This window comes from Lissotriton helveticus, chromosome 7 (genome assembly GCF_964261635.1).
Source record: "Lissotriton helveticus chromosome 7, aLisHel1.1, whole genome shotgun sequence".
Lineage (NCBI taxonomy): Eukaryota > Metazoa > Chordata > Amphibia > Caudata > Salamandridae > Lissotriton > Lissotriton helveticus.
The window spans coordinates 1,274,973,312-1,274,986,032 of NC_136068.1; the positions used below are offsets into that span (position 1 = coordinate 1,274,973,312).

Here is a 12,721-nt window from a genome sequence, read left to right on the forward strand (position 1 = left end):
CTTCCATGTCCAGAGAATTCAGAAAATCTCCCTCGTTTAGGCAACCTAGGATCTCTGAGAGGGTGACCATGCAAAATCCTTGTTTTTTGAGGAATCTGTTCAGGTTGCGAAGATCTAGGATCGGTCGTCATTCCCCTGTTTTCTTTTTGATCAGGAAAAAACAAGAATAGAAAACGGTTTGTCTGATATACTGGGACCTTCTCTATGGCGTTCTTGAGGAGCATTGTACAAGCTTCTTTGAACAATAAGTGAAGACGAGGGGCAGGGGGTCCCCTGGGCAGAGTGGTAGGTGGCTTGGTGACAAATTCTAGGGTATGCCCGTTTTTCACCAGGTCCAGAACCCACTGATTGGTGGTAATTTCTCGCCACCTGTCCACAAATGTTGAAATCTTCGCGCCCACGGGAAGGGGAGAAGGTGTGAATGGCTTCCTGCTGAGATCACTGCTTCCTGCTAGAGTCTTGCCCTTGGTTCTGGGATCGCTTTCGACATCCCTGGCGAGCGAAACTAGCCGTGTTGGATTGGCGATACGATGATTGATAATTCTGCCTATATTGGGGCTGGTACTGCCTGTTCTGCCTATATTGGGGCTGGTACTGCCTGTTCTGCTGTTGATAACCTCCTCTCGAGGAATAACCATGCCCCTTAGCGCCTCTGAATGTTCCACGTTTATATTTAGGCTTTCCTGTTTTCAGTTTCTATTTTTGGGAAATTCTGGTGGTGTTTTTCAGTGTTTTCCGTACCTCAATAAAACAGTGCTTTTCAGTGGATACTCATTTTCGCGCCATAAAAAACAAATGAAGGGTGTTTTACCGGTGTTTATGGAACGCTTTGCTTTTATTGCTTTTTCCATTTTTCTTCAGAAATTTTATACTGCTCTACATTTCAAAATCTTAATACAGTCATGAAATACTTTCCATTGTGCTTTGAGTCTGCAGCTCAGATTTAACTAGTATTTGCAATGCAATAGGTCTCATTTATAGTTTAACTATTCGCATTGTATATGAAAAAGCCTTTTATTTATGTTTTAAAAAACGAAAACAAAAATACAAGGTATTATTTGCAATGTCAATAGCTCAAACTCACGTAAATGCGATACATATTGCATTACATATGCTTGTTTTAAATATAATTATGCATTGGTAGAGTTGGAAATTACAGTCTGTTTCAGAGTCGCTACCCCTCTCCTGCTCCTGCTGCTACTCGGGGAGCGTTGCATTGCATTGTATCCTCAATATAGCGCCCTCACAATCCTGGATCAGATTAGGAGGCAGATAGCTGGTGTCCGACTGATGAACTTGTCTATCATACACCTTATGGTGTGGAACCACAATGTCCTCCTGGTAATAATGCTCACTGTAATCCTCCTCCTTCTTCGTCTTGACACTTTATATGTAGCTCAGAAGGATGATGAGCTATTCCAAAAGGTCCTTCATCCTCATCCTCGTAATAGTCAGCCTTTTCTTGCGCATATGTATTTAAAAGATGCGACGGAGTAAGAGGCAAAATAGTACAATATTCATGTCTTTGAAATGTCTTTAGTTGAAAACTCCTAGATGGAACAGGAGTTGAGTAAGTTGGAGCTGCAACTAAAGCCTTAGCTGTAGCTGGAAATAGCATTGTAGATGGCACGGTCGTTGACGGAATCTCGTCGATGGACTTGTCGTTCGACGGACTCTTTGTTATCGTTGTCGATGGAATCTTCGTCGACGGGCTTGCAGTCAACAGAATCATAGTCGACGGAATCCTCGTCGACTGGATCATCATGGATGGAATAATCATCGACTGGCTCTGTATCTACAGGATGATCGTCGACGGACTAGAGGTCTTTGTCGACGGGGCAGTCGTCGATTAAGCAGTCATCGACGGCGTAGAAGGTATCTGTGTCCTCGTCGACGGTACGTCCCTCGTCGATTATGCAGGCTTCGTTGACTGAGCTTTCGTCGACGTATGCTTCGATGACGGTCTTCTAAGTCACAGCAGTCCTCGTTGACAAAATAGGAGATGTGATTGACGAAGTAGATATAGCCTCCGTTGACGAAGGAGCAGAAGTGACAGAAACTACCAACGATGGAGGGAAAGCCAGAGATTTTGAAAGGCTTTTACTCACTGTTTTTGAAGATTGTTTGTGGGAGTCCTTGAGAGCAGAAGTCTGTGGAGACTTTGAAGGCCCAGAGGACGTAGGAGGAGACCTCTGAGGAGGGTCAGAAGTAAAGTGGGAGGACTTTAGATGTTTCTGCCCTCACTAGAAGAACTGTCCTGAGATTTGGCTCTCTTGCTGGACGTTGAGGCTCTGTCATCCTCTTCCGCTGAGGAGGATTTAAGCCACAACAGGACTCTTGCCTCGCTATTCCTCAGTCTTAGAAGGGAAGGTGCTGCAGATTTTACAATCTTTTGCTTCATGCTTGGGGTCGAGGCAGTAGATACAGTCCTTATGTTGATAATCAACAGGGACTCTTTTCTTGTCGCAGGTTCTGTAGGGCTTGAACAAGGCCTTCTTATCAGACATCTTGAAGAAAAAACTGAGCTGACACTCAGGGAGACTCCCTTCTACACGACGTGCGGTGAAAATCTGAGAAGTGGCTCTGCATAGAGGGTTCTAGAGGGTGCTGATAGGTTGTGCCAAAAGTTTGGTTCTTTTAGTATAATGATGTAGATAGGCTACTAAGAGTTAGGCCTCAGGCCTTATTCTTTAGGGGCTACTACTGTTATTTATCTTTGGCACTGCTATTTTTATTTACCGTGGGACTCCTGCCTCAACGACGGGGAATGATTCAGGCATGTGAATCTATGAAAGATACCCCAATACTGGATAATAAAAGATTACACTCCCTGCCCAGAGTGCCTTGTATATGGACCTCTTGCGTCTGTTCATAGTGCTACTCTTGACTGAATTCTGTGAACGTACTTGTCCCAAATACCTGCCCCTACTCTGTCTGACGACCATTAAGCCCCATTTCCTCCCCTCCTTTGAACCTCAGGCAGACTCCAGTCAACCAGAATCCCATAGAGGTCACTAGTGTAACACTTATTATATAACATCACATTGAGTACCAAGGGGTGGGTGGGGAGGCGAGGCTTTTTGTTGGGAAGGTGTTTTATTTCTTTGTTGTTTACAATGCAATATACTACATAAGCAGAACGCTGCTACACTCAATCTGTCATTACATTTCATAAGAAAATGCAAATAAAGAGATCTGAACCATAAAGAGGAGACCTGCTCCAATCTTAGTCACCTTACGCATTACAGTCCCTCCCACTCCCAGAATAGATTGAGCCAGAGATTGGTTGCTATGCTTCCCCGAAGTTCTGGAATTGCAGACACGTGTTCTTTCTTCTTTATTTTTAAATCAAGTTTTCTTCCGTTGGTACAGCAAACTTCTCTTGTCCTTGCATCTAAAACCATCATCTGGGTATTTCTCGAATAAAAAACAAATTCTAAGCAGCCAACACGTGTTTCGTCATGCTATATTTAAGCATCCTTAACTTCTTCAGGGCTGCAAACCCAGATAAGCAAAGTATAAGCAAACAATATTCATATCTTATACACAAATATAGACCCCTTACATTTCCTTAGTTCTTATCAAGTTATTGAGAATTAAAAGAATAGAATTCAGAGTGTCAATGAAAACCATCACCAAGTGTGACATAGAATAGAGTTCCACGACCAACCATTAAAAAGTATAACACAAAACATCTTGTGTCAGCACCCAAATTTGTGAAAGCCCATGGGCCAAAACAAAAGATATTTGTAAATAAAAGTAATGTAGACATTATTATACCAAATTCACCTGATATTCAGATTCCAAAATATATAACTTATAAATTGGTCCGTATCGGTATCAAACGCACAACTCTCTATCTGCAAAGTCAAAAGATCAATAGAAATAGTAACCCACAATTTGAAAAACTCACATCTAAACCAGACAATCACTCCATCTAAGATTCTAACACAAAGTAAACATTACAACAGCCAAGTAGATCACTCTCGATGTCTAAAAGTACTAAACATTCCCTAGTAAACACAATTGTGCCTCATGTCTTCTAAGAAAACCAAGGCTGTCATTTCGTCCATACGTAAAAACCCACCCTGTAGGACTTAAGTGTTCCAGTATCCACAATACTAAAAAGAAATTATTCACTATCCAATACCAATAAGAAATTGTTCACTATCCAAGTAATAATCCACTAATAACATTGACCCTTTAATGTAATCCGAATCTTCTTTCATCAAAGTTCCGCAATATTATTTTTCAGGATCTTGAACCTTTACCTGAAACAGGAAAAGTTCAAGATGCTCCCTCTTGCACAGGTTCTTCAGCGCTGCTGGAAGAAGACTGGATGGTATCGATCAACTTGCAGGATGCGTATTTTCATATTCCCATCTTGAAGTCGCACAGAAAGTATCTCCGTTTTACGGTTGGGTCGCAACACTACCAGTTTGCGGTCCTTCCGTTTGGTCTTACAACTGCACCTCGAGTCTTCACCAAGGTGATGGCAGTGGTGGCAGCACATCTCAGGAGGTCGGGGATACATGTATTCCCGTACCTGGACGACTGGTTTATCAAAGCAGAGACGCCGGAGAAGGTGCTCCATCATCGGTAAAAGACAACTCTGTTGTTACACAAGTTGGGTTTTTCGATAAATGTACCCAAGTCTCACCTGGTGCCCTCCCAGCGCAACCTGTTCATAGGTGCGGTACTGGACATTACTGTTTGTCGTGCATTCCCTCCACCTCAAAGGATTTGCGACATTCAGGAAATGATTCCTTTGTTCTACGATGGAGCGGTCGTTCCAGTCCTGAAGGTTCTTCGCCTGCTCGGTCTGATAGCTTCTTGCATTCTGTTGGTCAACCATGCACGCTGGCACATGAGGGCACTCCAGTGGTGCCTCCGCAGGCAGTGGTATCAGCACAACGGAGATCTCAGGTAGTCAGTGAGGGTCTCCAGAGAAACTGCAGCGGATCTGTCTTGGTGGAGCGTGGAAGGCAATCTGTCGCATGGAAAGCCTTTTCAACTTCCTCCATCGGTGGCCAAGGTGATAACGGATGCATCCACTCTCGGATGGGGTGCTCATCTGGGGGACCTGGAGGTCAAGGGTCTTTGGTCTCCAGAGGAAAGGTTGCTTCACATCAACCTTCTGGAATTGCGGGCGATACGTTTGGCACTCAAGGCCTTCCTCCCTTCCCTTCGCGGTGTGTCAGTGCAAGTCCTGACAGACAACACAACCGCGATGTAGTACATCAACAAGCAGGGAGGAGTGGGGTTGCAGTGTCTCTGCTGAGAGGCTCTGCGTCTCTGGTCCTGGGTTCAGGACCATCAGATTTGTCTGATGGCAAATCATCTGGCCAGAGTTCAGAACGTTCGTGCAGACAGTCTCAGTCGGCAGTTCTCTGCCGACTACGAGTGGAGGCTTCATTCAGAGGTAGTTAGTCACGTCTTTCGGACGTGGGGGACTCCTCAGGTGGACCTTTTTGCCACTCAGGAGAAAGCTCACTGCCCGTTATTCTGCAGTCTCCAGTATCCGATGCAAGGAGCCTTGGGGGACGCGTTTCAGTTGAGTTGGAGCTCGCAACTCCTTTACGTGTTTCCTCCCATACCTTTGATTCCTCAGGTTCTGAGGAAAATTCGCCAAGACCGGGCCCAAGTCATATTGGTCGCCCCGATTGGCCAAGAAGGGTGTGGTACTCAGACCTTCTCCACCTCTCCTCTCACCCGCCGCTCCGTCTCCCTCACAGGGCAGATCTCCTCTCCCAGATGGAGGGGCAGGTTCTACAACCCCACCTCCAGACCTTACACCTTCATGCCTGGAGATTGAACGGGGCAACCTGAGTTCTTTTTCTCTCCCGCCTGACGTGGTGGATGTCATCTTGTCAGCCAGGCGTGATTCCACGAAGTCCATCTATTCTTATAGGTGGTCGAAATTTGTCGTTTGGTGTGGGGAGAAATCTATAGACCCTTTGAGAGCCCATTTGTCTGTTCTCCAGTTTGCCCTTTCTCTGGCGCAACAGGGGCTTGCTGTTGCCACAGTGAAGGGCTGTCTTTCAGCGTTGTCGGCATTTCTCTGTTTACCTGACCAGCCATCCCTTTTTAAATCTCCTGTGGTTTTAAGGTTTTTGAAGGGCCTCACAAATAAGTTCCATCCTACTCCTTTTATTGTGCCTCAGTGGGACTTAAATCTTGTTTTGACCTTTCTGATGGTTGCTCCCTTTGAGCCTCTTCACAAATGTTCTATGAGGCTTTTGACTCTTAAGACAGTTCCTCGTTGCAATAACCTCGGCAAGGAGGGTAAGTGAGCTTCAAGCTCTTAGTTCCAAGCCCCCTTTCTTGTCCATTCATGCTGATCGAATGGTTCTTAGGACCAGGGCTGTTTTTCTGCTTAAGATGGCGACTCCTTTCCACCTTGGTCAATCCATTACCCTCCCTACCTTTTATCCTCCCCCCCACACCCTTCAAAGGAGGAGGAGAGATTGCACCGTCTGGACCCCAAGAGGGCAGTGTCTTTTTACCTGGACAGATCTAAAGACTGTCGGTTGGATGACCAGCTCTTCATTGGCTTTGCTGGCTGCAAGAAAGGAAGAGCGGTCCATAAAAGAACTTTATCAAGATGGATCGTCCTCTGTATAAAGATCTGCTACTCTTTGGCCGGTAAGGATCCTCCAGAGGGTATAAGGGCTCATTCTACTAGAGCCAAGTCGTCATCCTCTGCATTGGCTAGAGGTGTTCCTGTAGAGGATATTTGTAGGGCGGCAACTTGGTCTTCCCTCCACACTTTCGCGAAGCATTACTGCTTGGATTCCGAGGTGAGAAGGGACGGTCACTTTGCACTCTCTTTCCTCCAGGAATTTGCTGGTTTAGAAGAGTGGACACCCTCCTCCGGGAGTGGGGACTGCTGTGGGACTCTATTCACAAGGTGAGGAATCCACACGGCAGATGTATCTATCAGAAGAACAAGTTACTTACCTTCGGTAACGCTTTTTCTGGTAGATACAATATCTGCCTGTGGATTCCTCACTGACCCACCCGCCTCCCCGTTGTCCACTCTTCTATGCCAGTGTTTCTATTATGTATTTATTTTATTGTCCAATGTTTTATTGCATTTCCTTCACACTGTTACCTTGATATTTGTACTGCGTATACTGTGTATATGTCTACTGTCATTGGTCCGTCCGTGTGCCACGAAGGCACGGAAAAAAGGGCGGAACTGATGTCATCACGCCGGCGTGGGCCTAATATAGGCGTCGGTGACAGCAGCGGAGTCGCGAGCGATGCCGTGCCTCTATGACGTCCGGGTCCACGTCGACGCAAAGCTACAAAAAGAATTTCCGAATGTTGCTGACGCAGGGGGATATTCACAAGGTGAGGAATCCACAGGCAGATATTGTATCTACCAGAAACAGCGTTACCGAAGGTAAGTAACTTGTTCTTTAGGGAGATAAGTAGTCTGGCGATTAAGTTGCCTACATCAAACTTTGACTGTAATCCTGGCCACACCAATATTTATACGTCTGCTAATTTGTTTGTCTTGATTTGCATTTGTTTTATAATGTAATATTTAAACTGGAAACTCTGAAATGGATGGTTTTCAAGCAATAACCAGGACCTCTAACCATGACTGCAACTCAGAATCCTAGCAAGACTCATGCGTTTTGGTCTTCTTTTTTGCAGTTAATACAAAGGCTGAAATTCGCTTCCACCTGGCATCAGCAGACTGGATCTCTGAGGATGTACGACTGAAAATAGCTGAAAAGGTATTGACTAGACAAGTGACTTGAGTGGTTAGCATGTAAATTGAGTTTGTGTTTAAGTAGGACCATTTAACAAAGCCCAGCTCTTTGAACTGCTTTCATTTCAACAGATTCCTCTTGACACATTTATTTGCTGCAGGTGTCACTAATGTCTGGTTAGATCTGCTCCTCTCTAAGCTATTACACTGGAGAAGCAGTACACATAGAGCCTCCTCCATCATAGAGGTTCATGTTTTTTTAACTTTGTTTACAACTCAAATCTCTTGCCACTGCAGAGTCTGACACACTCCTTTGCCTGAACTATAAATGAAGTATGCAATGTATGTAAGTGATGGTATTCTTAAAAAACCTTAGCTAAACCCATCCTTTCAGCGGGTGATAATTTTTTGCTCACCAACTGATGTTTCATTAGCAAGTAGAAATTAGAATGATCTGTTCATCCATCAGCTGTCTAGCTGAGGAATGTTCAACATCCACATCAAGTGTGTCATTCTAATGACTTTGCAGGTATTGGTTGCCAGGGCATCTTATCTAGATAGTAGAGAAGGTTGTTTTGAGTTGGATGAAGACTACACTCATGAACTCCAGAGTATCCTTTAGTGCAGTTGTTTCTTGCACACCCGATGTAAGGGCTGGTATACCGTGGTCAATACCCTGTGTATAGCATGTGTTATCAACACGAGTACTATGTTTGCTTTGGGTAACGGGCTTAGTACTCCAGGCTTCAAGAGTCTTTTAACCTTGGTAAGATGGTATGCCTGAGATTCAGCTTAATATACAAGTGAGAAATCCTTTTTCTGTTTGCACGTTTGCTAAAGGTAGCTAAGGCACCCATTGGAACACTGTTACATTTTCTTCACGGTCTGTAACTTCTTTTCTGTAGTATAGTCATAATCTAGTGAATAGTCCCGCCCATGTGCGTGGACCTCGGAGCAATCAAAAATAATCTCTTAAGCTCTCAAAACATGCAGAACTGCATCGACACTTAAGAGAGAATTTAAAGACATATAATGCAGCCTATATCCACAGGCTATACTGTCCAGTACTTCAACTAGAAATTCTACCAAAAACCACAAACAGCACAGCCTGTCCAGGGTTTTCCAAGAGAAAAACCTTGCCTTTAACAGCAAAACCCTCTGGAATGATAGAGAGAAAGAAGTGGACAGACAAGCCCCATGGCCTGCCATTATGTGGCTCAGAACAGGGTACTGTGCCTTTAAGAGAACTTTCCAGAAGCCTCACAGTATCCCAGAATGCACTGCAGGTCCCTTTTACTTTCAGTTCTTTTTTCCGGCTCCTGCAAGCAGGACCCTGGAGCATTGAGCTCTCCCTTTTCAAGGGTTTCTTTGGTGATTATTCGCTGTTTTCAAGTTTTTTGAGTGCTTTTCTTGAAGTACTTTGGTGTCTCTTCCTTGTGTTTGTCTTGGTGCACTCTTTATTTGCCAATATGCCTGCATTATTCGACAAATGCCCCGAGTGCTCGAGGAAGAAGGCCAAGTCGGACCCAAACGAGGTGTGCATCATCTGCCTTCCCTCATCTCATGTCCCAGAGGAGTTTGACATCTGCCAGGGCTTCTCTAGCAGAACCCTGAGGGACAGACTGAAGATCAGGCTCCAAGGCCTGGAAGACAGAAGTTTGAAGGCATAAGGTGGGTCTGGAAGGGCGTCCTCTGCCCATGCTGTGGCCTCTGGGGGGGGCTCCCCGGGGGCAGGAAGACCAGCAAACGTCCCCATTCTCCGTTGGCGTCGATTGCACCGACTACGGCGTCGAGAGGGATGACTACAGTCTGTTCCCTGTCTCCCCAGGGCTCTGGGTTGAAGCGGCGTCTGCGTTGAGTGAACTGAATAGACCGCCGTCGAAGTCACCGGTGACTATTTCGTCGTCGTCGAGTATTCGACGTCGAAGTGGCCCGGCATAGGTGCTCGCCGTCAAGGCGACACCGCCGTTCGCTGTCGCCGTCGAGGAGACCCTTGCCGTCGAGGAGACCCTTGCCGTCGAGGAGACCCTTGCCGTCGGGTCAACGTTCTTCGACGCCGAAGAGGCGCAGAAGGAGTTCTGGCGCCAGGAGTCAGTCTAGCAGGCGGCAGGTGCCTATGGGGGATTCTCCAACATCTCTGCCTAGGAAAGAGGGCGGATCACCGGCTCTGTGTATTCCAAAGTGTTTACGCCTTCTAGGCCGAAGTCGGTTACGCCCCCTCCTCCATTGCCCAGGGGGCCACTGCCTCCCACCCCGCCTCCGCCTCCTCCTCCTCCTCCTCCACCTCAACCTCAACCTCAGCTTCCCGCTGACAGACCTCCTCCGGTTCCTCCAAAGACGGCGTCGCTGCCTCGATTCCCGACGCCCCCTAAGGGTACCCCTCGGCCGAGGGCCCCTGCCGGGCCAAAGTCGCCCACTCCGGTGAAGCCGGCTGAGCGCCCGAAGCCAAGGGGATCGCGATCCGGATCGGAGGGGGAGATCTGAGTCGTCACAGGTCCTCAACGAGATCTTGACGGCGTCACAGGAGGAGACGGTCACGGTCCCACACGGATTCCTCCGGGACCAGAACCTACTCACCGACCTTGTCGGAATCCCCGGGGACTATCGCCTGTGGACGACATCAGCACGTTCCAGGATGTTCTCCTGAGGGGTGCAGCGAAGTTCGGTATCACGGTGACGGTGCCTACTCCAACAACATCCGTGATCTTTGAGACACTACATAAGAAACACCTGTCTCGACCTTTACTACCCCTGGTGCCGGGGCTGGTTGAGCCTGCAGAAGAGTTATTTCTCACCCCTGCGGTGACTAAGTCCGCTCCTTCGCGGCTCCTTAAGATGTACAGGGCCCCGGATTCTGACCCTGCCTTTCTTCGGATGGATCCTACTCCGGATTCGGTCATAGTGCCGGCGGCTAGGAAGCAGCATGCCACCTCCCCGTCCTCTATTGTACCTCCAGATAAGTAGAGCCGCTGGATTGACTCGGCAGGTAGAAAGGTCTGTGGGACGGCCTCTACTGCTATGAAGGCGGCCAGCGCTGCGGCTTTGCTAGGGCAGTCCGATTGTGCCCTATGGGAGTCATTACAGCAGTTTGCTGAGTTCCTTCCCCTGGAGAAAAAGGAAGATTTTCAAGAGGTCCTGAAGGAGGGGATGCTGGTGTCGAACCAGCTCATCAGCGCGGCTGCGGATACGCCCCTTCTGGCTGGACACTGATACTGTCATGGTATCAACCAGCGGTGCCACGCATGGCTTCGGCTTACGTCACTCAAGCCTGAAGCTCAGCAGCGGGTGGCCAATCTGGCTTTCTCGGGTGAAACCCTGTTTGGTAAACATGTGGATGATGAAATGACCCGCATCTGACAACTGGCTGCTCCTGAGGCGAAAAGCCGGGAGACAGCTCCATGTTTTTTAAAATTGCTTTGCTGAAAGATTGTTTGTTCTTCTTTTAACCAATTGCACTCACCTTAAAACCGCTGACCTGACAAGCGGACCCCCGGTGACATCGGCGTGCAAAACGCCAGCGCCTCGAGAAATCGACAGGCCACGCCCCCCTCGGAGGCCACGCCCACCGCCCGCAGTACTTAAGGGACGCTGATCACAAGCGCGCCCATCTGACAACTGGCTGCTCCTGAGGCGAAAAGCCGGGAGACAGCTCCATGTTTTTTAAAATTGCTTTGCTGAAAGATTGTTTGTTCTTCTTTTAACCAATTGCACTCACCTTAATACCGCTGACCTGACAAGCGGACCCCCGGTGACATCGGCGTGCAAAACGCCAGCGCCTCGAGAAATCGACAGGCCACGCCCCCCTCGGAGGCCACGCCCACCGCCCGCAGTACTTAAGGGACGCTGATCACAAGCGCGCCCATCTGACAACTGGCTGCTCCTGAGGCGAAAAGCCGGGAGACAGCTCCATGTTTTTTAAAATTGCTTTGCTGAAAGATTGTTTGTTCTTCTTTTAACCAATTGCACTCACCTTAATACCGCTGACCTGACAAGCGGACCCCCGGTGACATCGGCGTGCAAAACGCCAGCGCCTCGAGAAATCGACAGGCCACGCCCCCCTCGGAGGCCACGCCCACCGCCCGCAGTACTTAAGGGACGCTGATCACAAGCGCGCCCATCTGACAACTGGCTGCTCCTGAGGCGAAAAGCCGGGAGACAGCTCCATGTTTTTTAAAATTGCTTTGCTGAAAGATTGTTTGTTCTTCTTTTAACCAATTGCACTCACCTTAATACCGCTGACCTGACAAGCGGACCCCCGGTGACATCGGCGTGCAAAACGCCAGCGCCTCGAGAAATCGACAGGCCACGCCCCCCTCGGAGGCCACGCCCACCGCCCGCAGTACTTAAGGGACGCTGATCACAAGCGCGCCCATCTGACAACTGGCTGCTCCTGAGGCGAAAAGCCGGGAGACAGCTCCATGTTTTTTAAAATTGCTTTGCTGAAAGATTGTTTGTTCTTCTTTTAACCAATTGCACTCACCTTAATACCGCTGACCTGACAAGCGGACCCCCGGTGACATCGGCGTGCAAAACGCCAGCGCCTCGAGAAATCGACAGGCCACGCCCCCCTCGGAGGCCACGCCCACCGCCCGCAGTACTTAAGGGACGCTGATCACAAGCGCGCCCATCTGACAACTGGCTGCTCCTGAGGCGAAAAGCCGGGAGACAGCTCCATGTTTTTTAAAATTGCTTTGCTGAAAGATTGTTTGTTCTTCTTTTAACCAATTGCACTCACCTTAATACCGCTGACCTGACAAGCGGACCCCCGGTGACATCGGCGTGCAAAACGCCAGCGCCTCGAGAAATCGACAGGCCACGCCCCCCTCGGAGGCCACGCCCACCGCCCCCTACTTACCTTCCATAAGTATGTGCCTCCCCAGGAAGCGCAGCGGACGAGCGCAGCGGGCGCGACGATTGCGCGCCGAAGGCGCGCTTAAGGCAAGCTCGTCTGCGCTCGTCCGCGACCGTCCGGGGCCAGGGGCATGTCATTCTGCTCGC

The 12,721-nt window shown here is 48.4% G+C and overlaps 1 protein-coding gene across 1 annotated transcript in view; it reads left to right on the plus strand.

Annotated features, from left to right (window-relative positions):
• Positions 1–12,721, plus strand: part of MRPL58 (mitochondrial ribosomal protein L58) — a 152,207-nt gene that overhangs the window by 75,299 nt on the left and 64,187 nt on the right. Inside the window, exon 4 of the mRNA XM_078654486.1 lies at positions 7,666–7,748. Coding sequence (XP_078510612.1) covers positions 7,666–7,748 — 83 coding nt within the window. The remainder of the gene's footprint in view (positions 1–7,665; positions 7,749–12,721) is intronic.